Source organism: Copidosoma floridanum, unplaced genomic scaffold, assembly GCF_036245765.1.
Source record: "Copidosoma floridanum isolate Cflo_tuat_1 unplaced genomic scaffold, Cflo_Japanese_pri ptg000019l, whole genome shotgun sequence".
Classification (NCBI taxonomy): domain Eukaryota; kingdom Metazoa; phylum Arthropoda; class Insecta; order Hymenoptera; family Encyrtidae; genus Copidosoma; species Copidosoma floridanum.
This window is the reverse complement of record NW_028321896.1, coordinates 6,768,768-6,794,193: the sequence shown is the minus strand read 5'-3', so window position 1 is coordinate 6,794,193 and position 25,426 is coordinate 6,768,768. Positions and strand designations below refer to the sequence as shown.

General features: G+C 35.6%; 3 protein-coding genes across 4 annotated transcripts in view; 1 reads left to right on the top strand and 2 right to left on the bottom strand.

Moving 5' to 3' along the window:
- Ret (protein kinase receptor Ret oncogene) overlaps positions 1–8,128 on the top strand; it is a 30,091-nt gene extending 21,963 nt beyond the window's left edge. The window contains exons 10-19 of the mRNA XM_014347962.2: positions 178–353; positions 879–1,112; positions 1,409–1,511; positions 2,473–2,641; positions 4,261–4,565; positions 5,689–5,884; positions 5,985–6,114; positions 6,467–6,668; positions 7,203–7,378; positions 7,630–8,128. Coding sequence (XP_014203448.2) covers positions 178–353; positions 879–1,112; positions 1,409–1,511; positions 2,473–2,641; positions 4,261–4,565; positions 5,689–5,884; positions 5,985–6,114; positions 6,467–6,668; positions 7,203–7,378; positions 7,630–8,096 — 2,158 coding nt within the window. The 3' untranslated portion in view covers positions 8,097–8,128. The remainder of the gene's footprint in view (positions 1–177; positions 354–878; positions 1,113–1,408; positions 1,512–2,472; positions 2,642–4,260; positions 4,566–5,688; positions 5,885–5,984; positions 6,115–6,466; positions 6,669–7,202; positions 7,379–7,629) is intronic.
- Positions 8,129–10,882: 2,754 nt separating this feature from the next.
- On the bottom strand, positions 10,883–15,713 carry LOC106635760 (uncharacterized). 2 transcript variants are annotated; one of them, XM_089592967.1, is made up of 9 exons: positions 15,392–15,713; positions 15,097–15,157; positions 14,868–15,023; positions 14,558–14,785; positions 12,289–12,600; positions 12,100–12,207; positions 11,856–12,019; positions 11,392–11,785; positions 10,883–11,317 (listed from the first exon to the last, which is right to left on the bottom strand). In XM_089592967.1, the coding sequence occupies exons 1-9, from the start codon at positions 15,479–15,481 to the stop codon at positions 11,082–11,084; spliced, it is 1,749 nt and encodes a 582-aa protein (XP_089449093.1). In that variant the 5' UTR covers positions 15,482–15,713; the 3' UTR covers positions 10,883–11,081. The 2 variants fall into 2 exon arrangements, with proteins under 2 accessions (XP_089449093.1, XP_089449095.1); XM_089592969.1 differs by having other exon boundaries at positions 10,883–11,314.
- A 1,926-nt stretch (positions 15,714–17,639) lies between these two features.
- Positions 17,640–21,780, bottom strand: hgo (homogentisate 1,2-dioxygenase). Its single transcript, XM_014347963.2, has 8 exons — positions 21,753–21,780; positions 21,265–21,400; positions 20,654–20,790; positions 20,027–20,213; positions 19,487–19,666; positions 19,198–19,421; positions 18,755–18,881; positions 17,640–18,102 (listed from the first exon to the last, which is right to left on the bottom strand). Exons 1-8 carry the CDS (start codon positions 21,768–21,770, stop codon positions 17,789–17,791), a joined length of 1,323 nt encoding a protein of 440 aa, XP_014203449.2. The 5' UTR covers positions 21,771–21,780; the 3' UTR covers positions 17,640–17,788.
- Between the last annotated feature and the right edge of the window lie 3,646 nt (positions 21,781–25,426).

Genomic DNA, 25,426 nt, shown 5'->3' with positions numbered 1-25,426 from the left:
GTTTTTCGCTCTTTTATAATTAAGTGTATATATATATATGTTATGATTTTAAAGCCGTTTTTAGCGCAAGCTCGAATTGCTACGTGTCTAAAAAGGGTTTTTCCGGAATTTTTTCCAAGTTAATTTTAAGCTCTGTGTTTATTTGTACATTTTGTTGGTAAAAAATTGTCTCGACAGCCCAAACGACGAAAAGACGGGTGGCTGCGTTTGGCGATCCAACAAATTGAACAGCAGCGCGATGACTGAAAAGTACCAGACCTGCACGCCCAACTTGAAATTCTGTCCCGATTACACGTGCGACGAGCTGGAATACCTCGATTACAAGATTTGCCCGCAGGACTGTGTCATCGAAGGTGAGGCTGGCCTACTGTTGTCTCTCAACAATATACTATATTACGATGCCAAGGGGCGTTTTCGGAACAAAAGGGCCTATGTAGTTTCCATACCTACAGCATGGAAAATTGGATCAACGTAAAAAATTACAACTATTTTTTTTAATTTCCGCGATGATTTGCACTCGATACTTAAAGCATGCAATTGTCGCCTGTAAATACCGCGGCGTTACACACTTTTAACACTTTTATTATTACCCATTGTGCCCCTCGCGGTTAATTTGAAAAGACTTTCGGTGAAACGAATCTCATTTCGCGGAAGGGACGCGAATCAAAGCCAAACGAATTAACCATCCAATTGTTTGGGCTCCCCAAAGAGAACTGTTTAACCGGGACTCTCTGAAACCCAGACACACGGCTTTTCTAATTAACTTTTACCTTATTATACGCAGTTTTAATTAACTCTTTCGCAAATACCTGAAAACGCCCCACAAAGTACTTCCATTTCACGCGTGTGTAAATTGAAAAAAAAAAAAAATAAATAAGCCGAGGTGCACTTTGCCGAGCTGAACAAGAACGGCCGAGGCATCAGACGCGGCGTCGGCACCTGCAAGTGCGAGGACACCATGCAGTGCAACTGTGGCCTCGGCAGCGACAAGCCATCCTCGTCCTCGTCCCCAATGGTGATTCACAAAAACCACCCCACCGCAACCGAAACCCCGGCGAGGAGCAAAAACAACGGAGTCCTGCCCGAGGTCGTCGCGTCTGACGCGAGGAAAGGTAAGGATTCCGATCGATCGAGTTCCACCGGAGCCGGTGGGACACATTCGATCCAAATATTTGGCGAGCCCGCGCGAGCTCACTCGGTGGTAATTAATTGAAATACTCCCGATGATGCGCGCGTGGCTGACCATATTTACGTATTACTACTTGTTTACTTAGCAGTGTATACAGCGCACGACGTGCCGTCACTCGAGTTTAACTTCCGCGTCGAGCAATTAATTTTTCGTATTGATTATTATCAAGTGATTGTCGTTGATGAAAAATTTGTTTTTTCTTGCAAATATCGTTTACAGCTACAGGTAGCCCGTGCGGGTCGACGTGCGTGATAGGGATAGTGTCGTCGTGCGTCTTCGTCGTGCTGATCATCATCGGGATTTGCTTCGTCTGGCGACACAGGTGAGAACCAACACCTCCCATCCACTTAAAATACATTTTCCATTTACTCTGTAACTTAGCTCTATATTACCTATAGGTGCGCTAATTTTCTCGACACGGCTAATCGAACCCACACCATTACGCGCTGCGTGAAAAGTTTCCTCTGTTCGCTTTATTTCATTTTATTTTTTTTTCTACTCCCCGTACGTGCATGAAAGGGCATCGTGTAGGCGTTGCCTGCTCCCTGTTTGCACGACCTAAATGCGCGCAAACAGAGAGAAACGCGAGCGCGTGATACGGTCCTGGGAGCGTGTACATTGTGGCCATCGCCGCGTGGCGGGACGATAAGCCGTGCGAGATCGCAGCTCAACTTGCATCCGGAAAGTTTTTTGTACGTCTAGTGGAAATCGATGATTTTGGTTTTTTTTTTTTTTTTTTTTTTTTTCTTCATCAGAGTTATCTCTAATTTGAAAAACTAAACTGAGTGTCATTCTTGAAATTTTCGAGTGGCATTTCTCCCCGAGAACAACGGATGAAAAAGAGGAATTTCGTTTAAGGGCACCCAGCTAGTCGTGGATCGCGAAAAATAACACCGCGCCCGGAATGACAGTCGAGTATTTTTTGCACCGGGTCGCATTTACAAACAAATCTCGCATGGCGGGGAGGATCTCGTACTTTTTTTCCCTCCCCCCCCCCTTTCGGACGTTTTTTCATTTCAACAACAAACTGCGCGATTGCTCGGCTTAAAACGTGGAAACGGAAAAATACCCTGATATCGCATTCAGGAGGAAGATTGTCCTCTTTCCTCGCGAAAGGGCAAATAATACACATCAGTCACGAGATATTTCCGACTGCAGGCAATTGTAGAAACAGATTTGTAAAAAAAAAAAGCACACCCACGTTTCTCCGTGGCTGCGAATAAAAAAAAAAAAAAAATAAATAAAAAAAGTTAACTGACGTAAAAAATGCATCCCTCGCATAGGTATGGAACTAAGGTGCCGAGACGGGGCTGCATGCACAGGGGCAGCGACGGCATCAACGGCGTCGGGATCCTGCCGCTGGACTACGCGGATCGTGGTGACGGCCTGCTAATTGGACTGGAATCCCTGACAGCTGCCAATCGCATGCTCCTCACCCAGAAGAATTCCCCGGTAAGATGTGCACCATTACGCCCTGTGCGAATATATACTGATCTCATTGTGTATGTACATACACGTGGAAGTTATTACCGCTGACTCGCACGATATTTTCATTCGTGTGTTATTTTAACAATGCTCCCTTTTGTTTTTTAATTAAAATGGCACGGTGACGTTTCCGAGGTGTACACGGAGCGCGTGATAATGTGCCACCAGGTAACGAGCGCAAATGAGCTCCGTCTCGGTTTTGTTGTCACAGCTTTGTGATGAAATTCATTAGAGTAATGCGCGCCTGTTGTTACTTTTGTGCCTACATTTTTTCCATAAGTAATTCTATATTCTGCTGTTCCGCGTGTGTAACTGCGCGTGCAATGATTAACACACACGCTATACTGTGGTAATAATTGCGAGCTACAGAAAAATCCAAAGATTACTCGATGTAAAGAGTATACAACGTGTTACCTGATATGCAATACGTGCTTGTCGGCAAAAATTTCAATTTTGTAAAATGAAAGTTTCCGCCCAAGTGGAAAAAAAGAAGGGGAGCGCAGAACGACACTCTCACCGCCCTTCCAATTCAAACTAAAATACAATGCACGCCCTGTGACTTCGTTCGTGCGAGTTTACCTGCCTGGGCAAATATTGTCACTGCACTTTGGCCGCATCGCTTGCGGTGAGGGGAAAAAAAAAAAAAAAAAAAATCAACAAGACGTCAAACGCACGCGTTATACATCCGACGCGCGGGGTCCTTATCTCTTCCCCTCGGCTTTTGATCTTATCTCGCTGGGGCCGCTTGTATCAAGTATTCACAGTAAAACATTTTTTTTCTTTTTTTCCAAGCAAAAGTACTGCTTTTACTTTTCGTCCTTCATTAAGCGAATTAGAAGCGCGTCAACTCGCACATCCATATGAAAAAAAAAAAAAAAAAAAAAAAAAAAAAAAAAAAATGGTTGGTATACGTGGGTTATTGGTGAATAAGTCGAAAGACGGACGATCACGCGGTGTTTTCCGCTCAGTGGACCGTTAACAGAGGTGCGGATAAAAGTGAACGGTGTCGAGCGCTCGGGTGTGTATCTCGCACCTCCTTTGGGGTCGTGTTTCGGATTACCAATTTTTTTTTTTTTTTTTTCTTTCCCCCTCATCGGCCGAGTGGACGATTCATAAAAAATTATTGCTCGGAGCACACTCGTGTGGTTTTCTCTCGACCCAAGAACTTTCCGCACTTTGGCGTGTATAAAAACGAGAGTGCCCCGCCAATACATAAATCGATATCCGACTCCAGCGGGGCATACAAAGTTGAGACGAAATGGTCAACTTTCCCTTTTTTATTTTATCACCGCGTGCTACTTTACGCGAAACTTTATTACGCGTACTCTTTAACATCGACGTCGGGGATGAAAAACGCCACTTCCATCTCAAGTTTTCGGTGGAAAGGAAAAGAATAACCAGCTCGGTAGGGAATTTTTTTTTTTTTTTAAATTGCAAGAATAAATTGTAAAACCTTGTCAAGCTTGATACTATTGGTAGTAGGTAGACGTTTATTTTCGCGCAAAAAGCGAGAGCCCCTTGCTTAGGTTGTCATGAAAACTTAAAAATATATGTAATTGTCTTTAAACTTGCTTCGCCATGTACAGCCGGACCCAAAGTGGGAGTTTCCCCGCTCGCGGTTGACGATCGAGCAGGTGCTGGGCGAGGGCGAGTTCGGCCGAGTCTTGCGAGCAAAAGCCCAGGACATCGGGGGCTGGTCGGGCTTGACGACCGTGGCCGTGAAGACCCTGAAGGAGGACGCGAGCACCTCGGAGCTGGTCGACCTGCTGTCCGAGTACCAGCTGCTCAAGGAGACCCAGCACCCCAACATCATACGGCTCCTCGGTGCCTGCACGACGCTGGGCGGCCCGATATACCTCATCATCGAGTTTGCCGAGTTTGGCTCGCTCAGGTAAGCGGAGCTTTACATTCCTCTCTCTCTCTCTCTTGCCGAGGAAAGTAAACATTGAATTTTTCATGCGCTCGAGGTGCTTCGCCACAAGGACGAGCTTGGCGTTGAATATATATGGATGGGTATACACGTGTGGCAAAGATCCGAAAGTTCGGAAAGCTCGCGTCTTTCATTATTCATTTTAATTTCCAACCACGAGGTTTTTGCCGAATTGCAATTTTTTTGTACGGTCATGTCAGTACACAAAAGTGCTTTGGAAGTTGAGATTTTTCATATTTTTAAAAATTATTCATACAGTCCCTTCGACAATTTTTTAAGCTCTGCATGGTCATCAATGTATTAGTTTATTGGTGAAATTTGTTTGGTGGTCATCGTAATAACAATATTAATTTTATAAGCAAAAAAAAAAAAAAAATCTAGCCCCTCCACAGCATAACATACAGCAAAGGACAATCGACTGACGGTCACTTTGAAACTTGGTATAAACCGTGTTTTTTCAAAAATTCGTTTCGTGAAAAACCTCCCGATTAACGCTGGGAAAAATTTTAAGTGAGAAAACTCGGAGCCCGTAAAGAACAATACCCCCTTGCTCGTACGCATCAGCGTTTAATAAAAACCAAGTGAAGAATGCCGGTGGACAGGGCGAACCCGACAAAACACACACACACACACACCGCAGGACTCCCTCCCACTATGCATGCAAATGCTCGTCGCGAAGCTTGGCTCTGTCTTTTAGACCGTTTATTCCCTCGACTTCCGGAAACGCACTCTCTATCTCTCGCGGGCATTCCTTGTCGACTTACATTAGTCGTGGGGGCTGGAATCCGCGTTAATAAGAAGCCAGGAGGGGAAGAAATTTTTCGCGTCCACGTATAATTAAATACTTCCCGTGTACAGCGGAGGATGTGCAGAAAGTACATCTGCTGCTATTTCCTTTCTTTTTAGCAATTAATTTCACGGAGGGATGGGTACATTTTGTTATTTTTCATCGATACGTAAAGTTAGATTTAAAACGATACGTACAATGAAGAGATTTGAGGGGCTTATATTATACAAGTTCATCGGGGGAGATGAAGGAAAAGAGGAAGAAGAGGAGAAAAAAAAATGATGTGATCGATTACAGGAATTATTTGCGAAGAAGTCGTCATTTGGGGGACGAAGAGCGAGTGCCGGGATCGACTTCTCTTTTGGCTTCTTCGCCAAACAAGTCGTTGGATCATCACGTCAACCAGACGGTCAATTGCACGATAACCCCGAGGGACATAATTTCGTTTGCCTGGCAAATTAGTAAGGGAATGGCTTACCTGGCGGAAATAAAGGTGAAACTTTTTTTTTTTTTTGTTTTTCACTTGAACCGGAAATGAAAAAATGTAATTTTACGTCAGAGTAATGCCATGTATTTGTGTGCGCATGTATCAGTTGGTTCATCGAGATTTGGCTGCGAGAAACGTCTTGCTGGCAACGGGAAAAGTTTGTAAGATATCGGACTTTGGCTTGACGCGCGATGTCTACGAAGATGACGCTTACTTGAAGCGGAGCAAGGGAAGAGGTAAATAATAACATTTCATTGCAAACATTAAAAAAAAAAAAAAAAATTTTTCTATATGTAACCTATCACTACAGAGGTACTCCTTGTTTCGAATAAATACAACATATTGGCGACGAAAGAGCGTTTTGTATTTAATAATTGTCTAATTAATTAACAAAATTTTGACTATGACCTGTAATATTTCGGGCGAAAAGCTCGATAATATCGACAAGCCAACAAAGTTGATAACGCGATTACCGAAGGAAAGTGTATACGTAACGTGGGCTAATGGGTGGCGGAACTAGGTTGAACCGCCGTCAAAAAAAAAAAAAAAAAAAAAAAAAAATTTGACATTGATGGCTCGTACCCGCAGTGCCCGTAAAATGGATGGCACCGGAATCCCTGGCCGATCACGTCTACACGAGCAAGTCCGACGTTTGGAGCTTCGGTGTGCTTCTCTGGGAGCTCGTCACTCTCGGCGCGTCGCCCTATCCAGGCGTCGATGTGCACAACCTTTACAATCTCCTCAAGGCCGGTTATCGCATGGAAAAGCCCAACAACTGCTCCAATCAACTGTAAGTGCTCGATTTTGTGCATTTTCACCACGACGATACTCGTCGAATAAAAACTTCTTAGGTGCATTACATATAGACCCTATGGTAACGTGGATTTTTATACGGTTAAGCTCTATAAAAATCGATCGCGACACCTTTTAGTGCACGCCTTGTAAAACCAAACGATGACACTGTCTCGTGTCGGTTAATTGAATGGCTGAATGCTAACGGTACACGTTTTGAAACTGCAGCACCGAGTTCTCTAATCTCCGAATTTTATTGAAAAATGTGTACGTGAAAAGACAAAATGTTATAACGGTATACATATCTGACGATAACAACGACACAATCAAATGTGTTCTATAGCATCTTATAATGCGGTAATTATTTGTTATTGGCAAAAAACAATGATTGAAAATGTAAAAAATGATTCTTTTTCGCGAGTGGGTGTCGGTTGTACACGCGAGCTGGATGGGATTGATGACCATTAAATTAAAAAAAAAAAAAAAAAAAAAAAAAAAAAAAAAAAAAAAAATCGTACACGTTTGGTTGCAGGTACAAACTAATGGTCTCCTGCTGGCACGAGGAGCCAGGAATGAGGCCGTCGTTCAAGGAGCTCGCCAACCACTGGGAACGCATGCTCGAGGACGCTGTCGAATACCTCGACCTCAATCCCCGGACCGTTCATAATCAAGCGTACTTTACGACGCTCCACGCCCTGGACAGTCCCAGTGAGTATATTAATGTCTCTCTCTCCTACGCAACGTGTCTCGTCTTTATTAACAAAGGACTTTCATTCTCTCCGCGGTGGCGTTACTACCGCGCTATACAATTTGCAATATTTTCCTTAGCAATATACCTCAATAATGGCACTTTTTTTTTTAAAATGATTGTATACGCGATACTATGTATGAGAGGCGAAGGATGAATTCGTTGTGAAACCTCGTTTCCATCGATAAAAAAGTCGTCGTGTGTATTCCAGACTCGAGCGGCGAATCGACCCGCGACGTTGTGAGCTACGCCCTGGTGAGCTCGGCGATGGCCAACAGCGGCGTCAACTACATGAGCCGGCCGTCGTTCGAGCAGCCCTCGAAGCCCGACCAGGTCGACAAACTCGAGGCCCTGTGGCACGAGCCTCTAAACACGAGTTTCGCGGACAGCGGCGTCGAGGAGGACTCAGCGACGCGCTCGACCTACGTCAACGAGGCCGCCTCGGAAGCGTACCGGCAGCGCCGGGATATCGATCACTACGAGGTGCCGATCAAGATGAGGCGCCAGGCGAGCAGCAGCGACAACGAGCTCGCCTCGTCGATGAGCTCGGGGGGTGGTAGGCCGCAGTCGTACATCGACATGCAACCCGGAGGTAGCGGCAAACTCGAGGATCTCCTCATGTCCTTTGGGAGCTCGGATAACAAGGACGAATCGGCCTTGAACGACTTTGGCGCTTGAGCCTTTTTTTCATCCAATCCAACTCGCACATAATATATACGTCTGTTTACGCGGAATCTGGTACTTTACTAGTGTTTCAACATTCATGGGAGTCAAGTATTTACATCCATACATGCGACTGTATAAGGATACATTTGTATGTGTACAGGCCAACAATGTAACGATACTTACGGCAAATGTGGACCCAAGTGATGTTCCATGCACATGTACTTCTGCGGGAAGATTTTATAAGAACTTGGGCATTGTACTTTTGATCATTTCGGTGTGATGACTGGAATAGTCTTCATTGTACATATATTCGTTCGAAGGTATAGAGTAAGAAGAGCGTTTTTTTTTTTTATATTTGTCAAGGTGTGAAATGAATGACAAAAAGCTGCGAGAGAAATGGTGGTGATCTTATTCTAACGGGAGGTATCCATTTGCAAGAAAATTTGTCTTCTCTTGTTTTCCCAACAGCAAAATTATACCGTAGTTTATCTATTCTCACGAAAAACAAACTATAATGACTGTATTGGGAAAAATACGGTTCTCACTATTTTGTTTACTAGTCAATGATCTAATGAAAATAAATTAAAGTAGAAAAAGGGCTAAAGGTGTATAATATTAAGCGAATACGTGTAAAAGCTAAACTTAAATTTTTGGCTAATACTTGATCAAAACAATTTTTCATTGAAATTTCGCTTTGATATTTAAAAAGTGTGAATTTTTGTGATGGAAAATTCATATTTTAATATTGAGTTCCTATGATTTAATTCTGATTACGTGTATAACAAAGTCTGGCGTGTCTAAATAATATGTGACACGACAATAACATTTTTATTTATAATCTTAGAGATACGTTTTACTGAAAAATTCTTTGCAATATAGAACATTTGAACATGGAAATTTTTTAAGTTTGCTCTACAATAATTCAGAGAGGTTATTAAAAATAAAAATAAAACTTTTAACAAACAAAAAACTTTTTTTATTCAATAAGAGTCAAGCTATTTCAATATCTTTCGTAATTTTTTTTTTATCGATAAACCGTAGAAAAATTTTGTAAATATTTTAATAAAATGTTGAAATAACGTTAATGTATTTCTGTACTTATTCTGATTAAACAGTTATAAAAATGAAATTGATATGGAAATGTGGACCAGGCAATAGAAAAAGTAAAACAACACTATTCATGTAAAACACAAAAATGTTTGAGTAAAAGAAAAATGAATTGAATATGTGAAAGATTACATACAGTACGAATAATTATACTTCACCAAAGAGCTATATATTGTAAAATAGAGAATATTTTAATACAAATACTGAGCCATGTTTTTTTCATAAATATTGTAGACTACAAGATTGATTGCAGCAAAGCATCTGATACATTAGTTTTAAAAACTTTAGTTAAAATTATTTGTATATGTAAATAAAACTATGTTATTAAGAAAAAATAAGAATATTGTTTGTGTGGAAAACTATGATGCATTAATCGATTGTTTGAAAATAATCTGCGTACATTTTATAAGCATTTCTTCGATAAAAATATTTCTTCTGTGATGATTTGTAAATATAAGAATACATGTAATTGATCTTAGTTAGCTTGATTATAAATATTAAAAATTTTTTGTGTATTTTATTTGAAATTTTATATTTTGTTTTTACACATTTTTTATGATTTTATCGAGGATCGTTTCATACTAAGGAAATATATGAATATGTATACTGAACGATATTGTTTGATTTATGATACTGTTCTACATTTTGTAGACTCCAATATTTTATAATTCAGATCTCAATAAAAGTGAATTCATAAAATAATTTGTCATTGTTTATGTGTATATATTTTTTTTATAATCTATGAATCTATTGAACGAAATCACTGGGAAAAATTTTCATTTCGTTAAAAAAATACGTGAGAAAAGAGTATAAAACAATTGAGATTTGCCAAGTTTGTTGTACTTAGTAGTGTAAAATTCGCGGAATATAATTTACTTAATAGACATTAATAATTTGTTAAAAATTTTTTTTAGTTTAGATACGCAATTATAAGCATAAAATTATAAATGTCTACATTAATAACTTGGTTACTGCATTCTTTGAATAACATTTACATGAAATTCGGTGTTTTAAAATACAAGTAGTTTTGAGTTGATTAGCAGTGTTATATTTCAAGTCATCTTTTTGATTGTCGTAATTATTATACTTAACTAAGCATTTTAATCGAATTAAAATAATTAAGCTTATACATAAACAAGTAAAATAAATTTCTGATATGTGAGTCATGTTTATCAATAGAAAAGATAATGTTAAAAAATTATTTCAACATAATAAAAAAATTTCTTAAAGTTGAAACTTACCATATTAAAATAACTAATTGTAAATATTATTTGATAAAACAATTTTTTTACGTACCCAAAAGTGTGGAAGTAGTACCAGCTTTTTAACATATAATTTTTTTAGATCATAAAAAGAAATACTCAAAATTTTTATCATGTGTCCATTTTTCATTTATTGTACAAAGAAATAATTATGTAGAGTTATTTAAAAAAACACTACACAACTTTTGATGATTTTACTAAAATTTTTCTGTAGGAACATTAAATCCATAACTTGCATAAATCTTTTTTCTTAAAAAAAATATATTAACCAACCATACTTAAGAATATTTTACCTAACCATTTTTAAGTGGTTTCTCTAACCTTTCTAATTTAATTAGATCACGAGATATAAATGTTGTTACAGAGATGTACATATTTCAAATAAAAAATATGCTTATGTGATTAAAATATGATTCAGTGCACATATATATAGAATAAATTAATCAAGCAAACTTGTTCACTTAACTTTATTACAAAAGTAAAAAGTGTCATAAACTAAATTTTTAAATACAAAAAAATATCTATGTATTTAAATAAATAATTCTAATAAAATACATTGGATCTATGTATGATTCATAAAAGTAAAAACCGTAATAAATTGATATTTTTAAATTAAACGTAAACAAATTTACAAATTCAGGGTATCAATACGAAAACCAGAGCTACTGATTGGTGGGTTAAATACTATTGTAGAAGCTTCACTATCATTTTCGCCAAGTAAATTCAATTCTTCAATGTTTGTCCTGAATCGCTTGGGGGACGTTGTATCAGGAGCTGCGTCATCATAATTAATTTCAAATTCCTTTTTGTGGATCGTTTCTGAACTTACAGTCTTTTCTTTTATTTTTGAATACTCATAGTCTTCTTCAACGTGATGAAAACAAAAATTTTACATTATGCATTGTTTTAAAGAAAATTATTTGATTATTCTCAACTACCTTTTATGTCAGTCGTTTCGAAATTTTTTTGAACATCAACCGGCAACGTCATTTGAGCCCATTTGACAGAATTTTCAAATTCAGCTGGATGAACTCCACAGAAAGGCACAAAGTCGGCGTCATAAATCGCTCTAACTAGCTTACGTAGATCATCTGGCATCGAAAAACGCTTGAAGTGACGCGCATCCTTCGGAACATCGTTGGGGTCACAATATGGAAATTCAATTACGTAATACTTTTTGTTATGATGTGGATAGTTCTCCTTGATTAATCGTAAGGCTTGACTGTCCATATTTCGATACACGACTTGTGCGATTTCGTTTGTTTTCGGTGAAGTAGCCACGATTACCACATCCGCGCTATGGAATGCGTCGTTACACCAAAGCACGGGATCCTTCATATGTATATCATATTAGTTTTCATTACATAATATAAATAATATGAAACGAAAATCATGTTAACACCTTATGTGTGGTTTCAGGAATGTCTAGAGTATCAATCATTGCATCAATGTTAGAACCTCGCAAATATTTGGCCAATTCGACAATAGTATACACATGTGACATATGCGTTGGAGAATAAATTAAAAGGCACTTGGGTTTTCTTAATGTTCGTGATTTCAGAAATTCTATAAGAAAATTTTGATTATAAATTTTACGTTATTTAAATAAAATTTTCATATTTAATTTTAAATTAAATTACTCTCACCTTTTTTTTTATATAATTTGTAAGCGTTATACATAGCATACAATATCACTGGAGGAATCCAGACTACACTGATTATCATAATAAGTATCTTGTTTGATTCTTGTTGCTCTAAAAAATTTTAATTCATCATAAAAGTAATATTGATTAACATAAAATTTTTTAACGAAAGTATTTTTTGTTTATACTTACTAATGTTTATAAAAGGTGAAGTGCTGTTAACACAGCCATATTCACGACAAATTGGATGGAGAGCAGTGACTTTGAAATAATATGTACCTTTCTCAACTGGAAAACTGTAACGAATCTGATCATGACCTTCAAGTTTTTCCACTGTAACTTCTTTTACGTTTTCAAGATTTTCTTTATTCAGCATCCAAATTTTATACTTGGATATATCAAACTTTTCTGGTAGAAGTTGAATATACACTGTTAAGATCGATCCATCAGATACATCGACATATATAAATGGAGTGTACAGAGAAACATCTCTAACAACAGTATCTAAAATTAAAGTAACTTATTAATATTTTTTCTAATACTATCTACATGTATCATGTGACCCTTCCGTATTATTAATACTTAAATTATGACTACTATAAAACTATTGTTTATCTTTTTTTTTTTTTTGTGAAAACTATCGCTAAGTATTTTTATATTTATACATGTTTAATACTTCATTCTAATCTGATATTTGTATGCATACATGCACTGAGATAAGAAATAATAGTTACTATGTTAAAATGTTAATCTTAAATTTTTTTATAATTAAAAGACTTTTTACTGCTTGCATATTAGTAGATTAGTTCGATTAAGGTGTTTGGAGCGCTCCGAGCGACCCAAGAGTCATTGAGGTGTATAGCTGTATATATGTCCAAGACTGTAAACATACGTATACGCCTCAATGGTCGAACAAATCTGATTTTTACTTTTATAAACAGTAATTTTAATCATAAGAAGATTGTTTATTACTGTTTACTTATGACACTGTCCCGCATGGTAGAAATTATTATGCTAAAAGTAAAAAGTTCCTAGACGGCGGATTAATGTACAGTAATGTTTCTCAATTTTAGACACGACCAATGTATTCGACAGTCTTATATATATTTGTCAGAACAAAAAGTATAACCATTTTTAAATCACCTTTTTTTTATACGAAACAAATAGTTATCTGAGTTAGTCACATGGTGTATGTATGTATGTAATCAAGTTTTTCAACTAACTCAACTAATTCTTATCCAAATAGGCTCAAATTTTGTAGGTAACTTCAAGTTTAATGTCAAAGCTGATGTATTACATTTGGAAAATTTTTATAATAGAAAAAAATTTTGTCAACATTTTTACTACGGCACTCAAGGATAAAAAATAGGTTTTTTGGCTTTAAGTTTTAACACGTACATTTGACACTTTTGTGTTCAACGATAACGCTGTAGATCACAATAAAATAAAACTTTTTTATATTACACATTCTACTGTCAAGTGCAGCAGATGCTCTGTAATGCAAAATATATGTGAAAACAGCGAAAAAATCGTTTTTTACACGTGATTAGATGACATTCGAATCTTACAAAAAAGTGTTAAGTACAAAAGTTGTAAAGCTTACTAAAATGAAACTTCTTTGTGTTGTAAGTTTATCTCTATGGTGCAGTCTTAATGGTTTTAATAGTAAAAATTGTTTAAAAAAGTCTTAAAAATAGTTTTACAGCATCTAACTTTTCTACATTACATTTGTAGCTAAAATTTTAAATGTAAAAATTTTTAGATCCTACAAAAATATACCTTTTTGTAATTATTTATCATTTTTGTTAATATTGCCATCCTCACACTTTAAACAAAAAATGCCTTCAGTATCATCCTTGTACAAAATGCAACAAAAAGCATTTTAAAACGTCGGAAAAATTGATTTGTAAAAAGTAACATTATTTTATTATCTAACATTTGGTAAAAAAATATGATTTAAAATAAAATCCTACAGTTAAAACCCTTCTGCTCTGGTAAACTGTGGATTAGTTGTACCTTAAATGCAAGACTTACAGTTTTGCATAAATTAAGCCCTTCGTTTTCTTTTAACATTACATTACAGACTAAGATCCAACACATGTAAGTTTAGGTCATTCTTTACAAGTATTTACAGATCTTCATGTTAAAAATAATTTTCTTACAAAAACGTTGAAATATGAAATATAATTTTCTTAAAATAATTTTAAGGATACGTTGCTTATGGTATTTTGGTACATCAGCTAATGATGATTAATGATTATTAATAAAATTAATGCTTAACTGTAACATAAAATAGTTAAAGAAAAAAACTTTAAATTTTGATATACTCTAAGCACTTGTGTTGATCGTTCTGATATTGTTGCCAAAATATTTTTTACATAATATATAAACACTTTTTATAATCATCTAATCATTTTTATGTTAAACAATTTTCTAAAGTTCTAACAGTTGTTAGTATTACCTATGTATCTGTGATTGGGAACTATGAACACAAGCTTCCTGCTGTATTCGTAATTTTTCAAAGAAATCAAATATTCTAATCTGTATTGGCTATTTTCAAACGATCTATTTGAAAATGGACAAGATACATAAAACAAATTCGGTGCCTCTGTGTGAAGCTTCCTACTGAATTCTACATGCCGACAAGCGGATTCTTCACCTCCCAAACTTTGATAACGAGTTACTAATTCTGTAACAAGTCAGTATTTATGATAAAATAAATGCCAATTCAAAAATAATCGATTAAATACACTTGGATTGTAATTACTTACTATCAAAATTAATATTAGCAATAGAAAAATTAAATGCTGTTGTTTTTATATTAAGTTCCTCGAAATCCGTTACGTATGCTGTCAGTTTAACTTTAGCTAGAGGTTGTCCAGGAGGAGGAGCATGTCCCATATGTTCAAACTTTAAATCTTTACAGTCTAAAATAAATTTATATTATTGTAGATGTAGTTACAATTACAATGATACAGTTAAACTCGCCGTAGACCATACCGTCTCCTCTTTTGACTGGTTCAATGGAACACAGATTATCGCTTTCTATTGGTAAAAATGTCTGTAATATAATTAAATACTCATAATTATTACAATTTATATTTTTAACAAATTATCTACTATTTATTTCTGATGAAAACATTAGAAATAAATGTAATTAACAGGACAATATATTGGAGAACATTACAAAAGAAAAAAAAAAAAAAAATGAAGGTAGTTAAAATATTTGAGTAACAGAATATCAGAAACCCTGTGTTTTGCAGAAAATAATATTTAATTACTAAACAAAACTCACAAAATTCTTGCAATAATCTGGATAGCAATGAAATGCAAAAACATCCTCAGCTACAACGCTCAAAAGTGCAAAAAGTATAGATTTGTACATTTTGAGGTTATCATAAACAACAGACAAAGAACATCAATGATTTTTTATGACACTATCAAACACGGAGTCTGCATTTCGAACCTTCCAACTGATTGACAAAATAATATATTACTTCCTTCGCGATCGTTTCATTTCACGAGATGCAAATATCGAACGAAAATCACGTTCGCGTAAGATGATCATAACTATCAGCGAACCAAAACAGAAAACACATATACGCAGTTAGCGTCTCTTGTAGCGTACATAGTGTGAGTTGACTGTTCAGCAGCTGCGCTAAATGTATACTAGTATACTTGCGAGCGAAGGAGAGAAAGAGATGGACATGATGTACTTATACAAGTATAAAAGAAGCGGTCAAATGATCTGAGATGACGGTACATCGGCGGTCCAGCAGGAGAGAGAAAGTTGTCCCCTCTGTTTATATGCATTCGTATTTACGTTGTATCCATGACATCAAAGAGATCCCGTTTCAGGTGTACATAGATTTACTATACTTATAATTTTATATATAGTCGTGGCTTCTCATTGAATGCGCAAAATCCTTACCAATCGTACTAGGTCATTTTTTTTTTTGCAAAAACAGTATTTTTTTTGCTAGTTTTATATGCATGTTAATCAGTAACAATAAGTACTGCGATGTTAGACAATAACTCAGGAACAAAAATTGGAAAATTCAACAATTTTCACTATTCAAAATGTGGTACTAAACACATTTAGTGTCATAATTTACATTTATAATTTATTTGAGAAAAATTTATTCATTTATAATGCTCTGTAAAAACATTTTTTGAATGAGATATTTAGTCGAGTTTTTAAAGGTGTATATAATAGAATTCATGACTTTGTATTTTTTAAACTTCGCCAGAACCATTTTGAATGAAAATACATCAACAATGAACACAAATTTCTAATACTACTTAATTTGTTTGACGTGTAAAGGAAGCAACTCATAAAAAATGTTTACGTAGTGACTAATATAAAACTCAATAAATTTTTAAGTTTATCTACATTATTGATTTGTGAGCTACATAACTACAGGATATAAATTAAAAAGCAATATTCCTACAAGGAAATGGACACTACTTCCTCCACTAACAGTTAAGTATATTATTTTATTGAATCTCATAATTTTATAACTTAAAAAAATATGACATAGAATTTTAAAAACAATAGTCTTTTTCTAAATTTTAAGTAATGAATATTAAAAGTGTTAAACTACACAGTTTATTTTTAAACTAGAAAATTTATACTTTAACTTTATAGGTATATAATTAACTGTAATTAATTTACACATGAAGTAGTGTGATTGTTGGTGACTAATGCTTGAGAATTTCTCACAGACTTTTTAGAATTATAATAAATCATTAAACTCAACGTATCAGATGCACTTAAATGCACTCATTTATTTTTTTTCTCATAAAAAATATTCATAAGCGAATTTCTGTATATTAGTATTTTTTTTAATAAATGCGCATAATTTAATTAAAATTAAGTGCGTAAAAAAACCAACCCCAACATTTTTCAAATGAAAACTTGCATCAGGCTTACTTAACGTCGTAATATACAATTTATTTTTTTCCATCACATCTAAAAATGATCATTTAATGTACACGAATTTACAAAGTTTGTGACATACACACACACACACATATATATATATATATATATATATACATGGATTATCAGTTAGATTGATATATTCTTAGCAAGCAAGTTAGCACATGAAGCTTAGTTATAAAAGTAAATAAAAGAAAACATGCATCATTTTTCTCTCTAATGCTTTGTCCAACCAGAAATTAAATTTATTTGTTTGATTTTCAAGGTTTTTTGTTTTTTAATACATGTTTGTTTAAATAATCTCTATTCATTTACTAAAAATGTATTATTTTAACATCTCTTTTTCCGTTAAAAAAAAAAAATTTTTATTTTCAATTTATATTTATAATTATAATTATTGTAGGTATATTAACTGAGAAAACGTACATGTGTCCATTACGTTCCATAATGATTTCAACATCCAGCATATTAAAGTATTTTTATTTTAGTTGTTATGCAGCATCCTAATGACAGGAGATTACCGAGACGTTGACACACTATATTCGTCAATACAAACAATAAACAGTGATGCTTCAATGCCAAATTTAGTCTTTTTTAATAATAATAATTAGTAGCAAGTGCTAAAGTATTTTCCTTGTTCATGTGTACTATTTTTTCAGTATAATATTTAATATTGTTATACTTTTTTATTTAATTATTTATCTACAATTTATAACGACACGTAAGATAAACAAACAAATCGCAAGGAAACTACTTTTGATTCGGATTAAAGTTTTTTTCCAGCGTCTTCCAACACTTGTAGTAATTCGAATCAAGTTTATTGCAGATGCTAGATGCCCACTCGGTGACGGCGAGACCGTAATACGTCTCAAACATGAAGGCCTGGGTACCATCGGCAATACGCTCAGAGCGCAGCTCGGCAGCTGAAGCAGCTTTGAAGGAATTCGCGTCTGGCCCGTGAGGTGTCATGCATGAATGCAGGCTGCCACCACCTGGTTGGAAACCCTCGGCCTTTGCCTCGTAATGGCCCTTGATCAAACCCATGAATTCGCTCATACAATTTCCTAAATGTTAATAAATCAAGCGTTAGTTTTTATCTTAATAAATCATCATGAGCATTGAGACGTCAAGTTTTTAAACAATACTTGGTCATTCGCACCTTTTTTATTTTGCAAAGTCTTTAACATTAATAAAAAATAGTATATAATAAAACAACTATATATTTATAACATGTATGGTAAAACGTTTAATGAATTTATTTTTTTATTTTTTGTAGAGTTATAATATTATCTTAATTATATTTAATGAAAAAAAAAGTTTTAATTTAATTTATTTTAGAGGCAAATTAATTAATGTTAAAACGTTTTCATTGATATTTTTTCTAATTTACTATCCATCAGTAATTTTTTAAATTGTTTAAAAAGTGGTATTCTTTATTGTATCCATCTTATTATATTTTACACTTTTTATACGCTATGTGTATTAGTTATAAACTCAAGTATAGTACGCACAGCGAATGTAAAGTACCAGTGACACGTTTATAATCTGAATGTAATATATATTTCTTCGTTACGTATTATCTAAAGCATAAGTTATAAAATTGTTTTGTATCTTCAGGAGGTTAATCTTTTATTATTTATTCGATTAAATAAGCGAACATTTTACTTCTTACGAAGAAAAGGGTTAAATAATAAAAAACTAGTGATAATTACTTACTGTGGTAATACGGAGGACGGAATGTATGTTCTTGAACGGACCAACGAGGAGGGAAAATAACAAAGTCAGCTATTGCCGTTCCTGGTCTGTTCGATGGGCAAGTCAAGACAGTAAAAATAGAAGGATCCTATAAAAATGATGTCATAAATAAAATTTTCATTCATGGTTGTGTTAAAACGCTAATCTTTAGATAAAAAATTTCAAATAACACGTAAATTAATCAAATTAAAACTGATTGATTGATATACTGTACAGCGTTTTTTGGCTTTTATTTTTGAGAAAATACCATGAATCACTAAATACTTGGAAGAAATTTTAAATATTTATTTTTCACTAATATTAGCTTATACTTTATGGAAACGAGAAGAGTCTACTTGTCATCGTGAGCAGCTCCAATACCGGTAATACTGGAATGTTTGTCATAAATTACAAGCGACACTTACGCAGTGATCGAACGAAACCGAGTTGATGACCATGAAATTATCAAGATTGTACTTGTAGGGAACGTAATTTCCGTGCCAAGCAACTACGTCAAAAGGACTGTGATCCTGATTCGCTAAAAATAATTTTCCTTGGTATTTGTTGATTATTTTGTAAAGTACATCGCGATCCTCGTACCATGCCACTGGAGTCTGGAAATCTCTTGGATTGGCTAGTCCATTTGCACCTTTTCCCACGCACACATTAAATTTTATTATTTAAATTGTTACTTCAACTGTTGAAACTATTTACCGATTGGTCCCAGCTGTGGTAATTGAAAGTGATTGTCGAAAACTTCCAAAATGTACCCCCTTGACGGTCCAAAAACAGTGACAGAAAATCGCATTCCTCGCTGAATGACGCAAATTTCATTCGGTTCTACTCGCATTTTTCCAAACTCTGTGGTAATGTTCAAAGGTCCTAATTGTGGCACTAGAATGGAAAAAATTTTTGTTAATATTTCTAGAAAACATATAATAAATTACTCAGGTACTTTTTTTTGGTGGTAAAATACATGTACAACTTATAATTGGTAGTATTATTTGATAAAACTCTTGTCCAAAAATTACTTTTAAGTGACCACATCAGCGAGTATCTATACTTATACAAATAGAGCCTTCTATCTTACTCTCGAAATTTATAAAATATCCTCATCCTTATTCGATACCAAAACGGTAAGGAGGAAAACTTGGACTTGAGCCAACGTACAATTTAGTGGTGGTGAGGGTATATACCAACCTAGAGTTAAAATCGTCTACGCAAGTTCAGATCCACATATAGTGAGCGACTCACCAATAAGGAAGTCACCATCCGAGTTGTAAAAGGCCTTATCTTTCATCGAGGCGTTGCAGAGATAGACGTGGATCACGAGGCCGGAACGACAGCGCGAGTCCCCGGCTCCGCAGATCGTGTGCAGGCCCTCGACGAAGTCCACTTCCGGCTCCTGACGAGTCGGCACGTCGAACGGCCGCCAGCGCAACTGTGATTTTTTTTTTATTCCTTTATTTTATTTTTTTTTTCCCCTCCCTTCTTTTCCTATTTAATCGGAGGACTAATTAAAGGATCCGTACGCGTGATGCACTCGTCAAGTATGTTCGTTGGTAAGTGAGTAGATCCAAGGGAAGAAATAATTGAGACTGGACGTGCAAGGGAGTGCATGCTTATTGTCTTATTAATTGTGTTTTTGGAGACTTTGCGTCGATCATTGTTTTTTTTTTTAAATTTCTCACTTTAACCAAATCATATTTTTAATTGTATTTGTATTATCAAAGTCCTTTGAGTTATCTTTCATGTATATGGAATTCCAGACCATACGATTACCACATTGGTAAACGTATTTTTTCTCAAGTAAAGTTTTTCATTTGAGAATTTGTCCTTTACATTTATTTCTATTTCTTATTTAGACAACAATAAACTTACTTGATTAGGATTCGGTGAAATTTTTCCCCAATCATGGGTCAAATGGACCGACACGCCATTCAACGGTTCAAAAACGTCATGGCAAACCGATGGTTTGATTCGGTAAAACCAGGTCCTTTTGTTTTCATCTCGAGGTGCTGGATTTAATAATAATTAATTTTAGTTAGAATAATGGATCTTATTGAAGAATAATCTGAGAGTCCAGATTATACACAAATTACTATAAATAATTTTAATTTTTTCTAGAGTGAACGCCTTGAGTCCTAAAAATGATTGTATCACGTAATACTCATAATAATATAGCTATCTTTAACAATAAAAAATTTAAAAAAGACATGTACTTGATTTTAGTGAAGGAAACCAACAAATCTTTTAATGTTGCACGTGAATACGTAAATATGAGTCTCGATAAATTAAATTACCAATTTAAAAATTTGAAAGCTCAATGGCAAAACAAGCTAATTCTGTTGCATGAATTACCATAACATTTGGTATGGCCAATGTTTAAAATTCACATAAAATTCAAGCTTCAATGTACCGGTGTACCATAAATTTCAAACAAACTTTCTATTTGTCAAAGTAAGGAAATCAGTGTAATTTGTTTTACATACCTGTAAAGGCTGTGCCCGATAGTTGCTCCGCGTACAGTCCGTATGGACATTTTTGTGGCGAGTTTTGCCCTTCGGGCAGTGCACCAGGACACCGTTCGTCCTCACTGCTGAATTCATTACCAAAACCCGTCAAATACTGAAATCATCAAATGAAATTTTCGGTTCAATTTAACACGAAATAATGAAATCCTCAACATCATAAAATAACAACCGGATAAAACATGACAAAAACTGTCCGCGAAAAACTAAATAACTTTTTAGTTATCTAATTTTATAGCCCTCGAGTTTGTATATACTGCAGATTTGGCCAAATGTATATTTTTACTTTTCACACTGTACGGTCACCACATGCATTAAGAACACATCACTTATCCTCAAACTACAAACGAGCAATGCCAACAAAAAGCCCGACTCCGCGATAGGAAAAAAATAATAACAAATAACAAACAAAGAAGCCTTTGCGAGGTTCCGTTGTCAGTTGAGCGCACCTTAAGTTCGTCCTTCATCGTAGCTGGCGAGTTTTTCTGGAAATACTTGGGCGCCGGAGTGATCGGGCCGGTTTTATATAACGCCGGAGTCCGATTGGAAATTATGCAAACGATGTTTACGGCGACGGATTCTTCTGGAGGACCAATCGGAGCACTGGGCTTTCGTAGGCTTGACGACTGGTTTGCCCGCCGGGAGCACGTAACTGCTGGCTGATAGCGGAGGCTCGTTTCTCCTTTGCCTGTCGGAGGTGTGTTTTTACATTTGCTCGTTGGCGTGTGTCGCGCGACTCGATAAAAATGTGCGCAGTCACTTTTTTTTCGTTTTTTTTTTTTTTTTTTTTTTTTTTTCATCCTTGGAGCAATCCTCCAAGGATTTGGGTGTGGACTCGGTGATTCTCGTCTAACGCATTGTCTTATAATTCATTCCAACTCGGTTTCGCGGCAACGGATCTGTAGCAGTCGGCTCAGGTGATTAAAGAGTACATCTTGATATTCATGCTTTCCAGGTGACACTCGAAACTATGACTAATATTCCGTGATGTTGGTTAATTTTTTTTTTTTTAATCAATGTATCACGAATTGTGTTATCGTCTTGGCCGTATCAAACAAGTGTAATTTTACAGAGGAATGAAGGTTCGATGTCTGTTATCTTTAGACAATCTGCTAAAGAAACAAAAAAATATTTAACTGATGTATAATTTGTAAGAAAAGATTTTTGGCGTGTGTCAAAGTATAAAGATAAAACAATGGAGCCTGTACAATAAATTCGTTTCTAAGAGCTATTGTAATCACCCAGGCCCATCGACTTTTGTTTATTTGGCGGTCTAAATTTTAATAGCAATAGTATGGTTATCGAGATTACGTGAAATCCATGCAAGTAATATGAAAAACGAAATGTTGATGAACTTTGCTTTAGAAACTGATAAAAGTCTTATCAGTAATATAAATTACAGTTAAGCGGTGAGACGGAGCAGCATAGAGCTTTACGTGACGAATAAAAGAATTAAAATAGGAAAATATTAATCATCTTATATTGCTTACGTTTTAACTTTAGAAATGATGGAGTATTAAAATATGTTAAGTATTGCAGAAAATAATACCAAAGAGAAAAAAAAAATTGCGTAAAAGTAATAATAATAATAATTCTTGAAAATTTCGAAGATAAGAGTGTAAAAACTTTGTTTGGATAAACTTTATCTTGTCATACTTTGCTTGATGATCGCTTACATTAAAAAGTATAAAATAGATCATATTATATTGCCAACAAGAAAATTTTGTACCTTCATAATATTTATTATATTAATTGCAATTTTGACAAATTACAGCAAAGATGTTTACATTTACTTGTTAATGAATTTGTATTAGTTATTAAACTTTAGATGCTTTGTTTCTCATGAATAACTTGGAGACAGCTTTTTCTACCAGTCGAGCCTCTTTGCACCGAGTATAAAAACGTTGCTTTAAAACCTGATTGACCGCACGGGCAAAAAAACCAAAGTTTTGCATCTGAGTAACGTGAGTTTTTGCTTTACTAACCGATCCTTCAAATAAATTGAAAAGTTGTTTACATTTAGCTGGTGCAAAAACTACACTATTCAGTCTTTCAAAGTGTTGTTTCAACAATTTTCTTTGAAAAAAACGTTTGGCTGTCCGTTGTACGATCTAAGAAGTAAAAATTGACTCTTTTTTTTCTACTTAAAAATAAAAAAATTGTTCTTTGCACCGCGCGAACTCCATTACCAAACAAGTTGTGTTCATTGTGACACAAAAGTTGAACGTAATGACGGTCGAGTAATCACTGGTGGCGCGTAACTGGTATTACATGCATGCCGGGTTTTTCGGAGGGATATCATTAGTCGGGAGTCTAATACACCGACAGAGATGCCCATTAATTTGCAATCAGCTGGTCACGATTGTTTCGCAGTTATATTTGTAATGGCACGGTAGCGCGGCGCGAGATCCTTGAACTCAACTTCCACTTGGCTGTTTTTTTTTTTTTTTACTTGATAAACCGCTGGCGTATCATTTCGCTACTTTTTTTTTTTTTTTTTTTTTTACGACACCAATTTCACGTTGAAAACCTTGGGAAATTGTTTTTTTCTTTTTTCCTTAACGTATGCGATGTTTTAACAATATTTTCGCCACGTAGAACGTAGTGGTTTTAAAACAAACGTCGACTTGAAATGTCAAGCAAATTGATTAGATGTATGATGAAAATACGAAAACTGCGAACGAATGTTACCGGCAAATATTCCCCATGGCCGACACGAGCATCAGCATATCCGAGCATTAAAAACTAGTTTTACCGTTTTCTCCGCAACACATTGCGCCACGAGCACGCACATGCAACATAATTCCCATCGTAAATATTTATCGTGTGGTTGTAACGAATATCCATTCAAGCGCCACCGTAAATTCGTAATGAATCATCGCCGCGAGAGATTAAATTGTGTTTAGCAATTTTTAAAGCCCTCGATGAAAAAAAAGTACCGATTGGTATAACCGTTACACATTGACGCGCGTATCACTTTTTGTGGAAAGATATTATGTTTTTTGTTGCAAGACGTATAAACACGAACACGTTCGAGAAATGGAAAAAACAAAAAAAATTTTATTCTATACCACTGCGTGTGCTTTGTAAGTGTCAGCCGATCATCGCAAACAAACAAGGATTCCGTTCGCAAACGCGTACTGCAAAGGGGGAAAAAAAAAGGCATCGACACAAGCGAGCAAGAAGAGAAAACAAGCGCGCACATATAAATGCAAAAGAAAAACCCACCGAGCCGCGGCCAGTCAAAAAGCAAAGAAGACAACGTACTTATATGTATATATGCAACGTGTACAAGTACAGTTAAGAGGCTGCCGAACGAGAAAATCCTTCCGAGTACATATATATAAGTAGGTATACATATACACCGTGCGACGCACACATGATATATAATTATTGTGAGTGCGTCTCCGATGGCTCTTGTGACCTCTGCGGGTGATTGTCGTTCTTGTATACAGAATACTTACCGATTGCACTCGAGATAACGTGACATTGCCAATTAACGTCCATGTATATACTTAATCTACTGCAGTTGACGCGCTACCGACGTTGAGATGACACCCGCGTCCGTTTGGGAGAAAGCTGTAGAAACGCACATTCCTATATATAAGTACACACTTGCGCAGGTGTCGCGCTCGAATAGTTTCGAGATAGGGGCCCATGTGACTTTCACTGTACACTTAATGAGGAAATAGTTTTATTTTTTATCCCTCGTTTTGGCAGAGAAACGAGTTGTTTTTTACTCAAAGACATTCTTATGTGTCACACTTGGCTTCGCATTTCATGGGCGCTCTTGCAGCTGCAGATGAGTATAGTTTTCTCGCACCTTCGATTAGGAACTGCGAAAGCTCAAAAGTCCGAATTTCCCCGTCGATGGTATCCGCAGCACTCGCTCTTTATCCCATTTTTTTTTTTTTTTCGTTCTGCACTCACGCGCGCACACGCGTATGTGTATAAACGAGCGATTCAATAACCGGCAATTCAGCGCATTGATCTCGGAATCTATATACGCTTGCACGCGCGTTCGAATTAATCGACGCTCGCGTATATAATTGTTGGCTCTCGGTGTACGGGGGAACCAAGCGGCTGCATGGAAACAGCTCGAGCGAAAGAAAAGTTGCGAAAG

Bases quoted from the DNA above. Each gene is read 5' to 3' on its own strand.
- hgo (XM_014347963.2), bottom strand. The intron at 19,422-19,486 runs GTAAATAGTTTC...GCGTGGGAAAAG, and splicing joins ACCACAGCTGGGACCAATCG to GTGCAAATGGACTAGCCAAT. The intron at 18,103-18,754 runs GTAAGTAATTAT...ATTAACATTTAG, and splicing joins CCGTCCTCCGTATTACCACA to GAAATTGTATGAGCGAATTC.
- LOC106635760 (XM_089592967.1), bottom strand. From the start codon at position 15,481: ATGTACAAATCTATACTTTTTGCACTTTTGAGCGTTGTAGCTGAGGAT. The intron at 14,786-14,867 runs GTAAGTAATTAC...GACTTGTTACAG, and splicing joins TGCTAATATTAATTTTGATA to AATTAGTAACTCGTTATCAA. The intron at 11,318-11,391 runs GTAGTTGAGAAT...ATCACGTTGAAG, and splicing joins CGAAACGACTGACATAAAAG to AAGACTATGAGTATTCAAAA.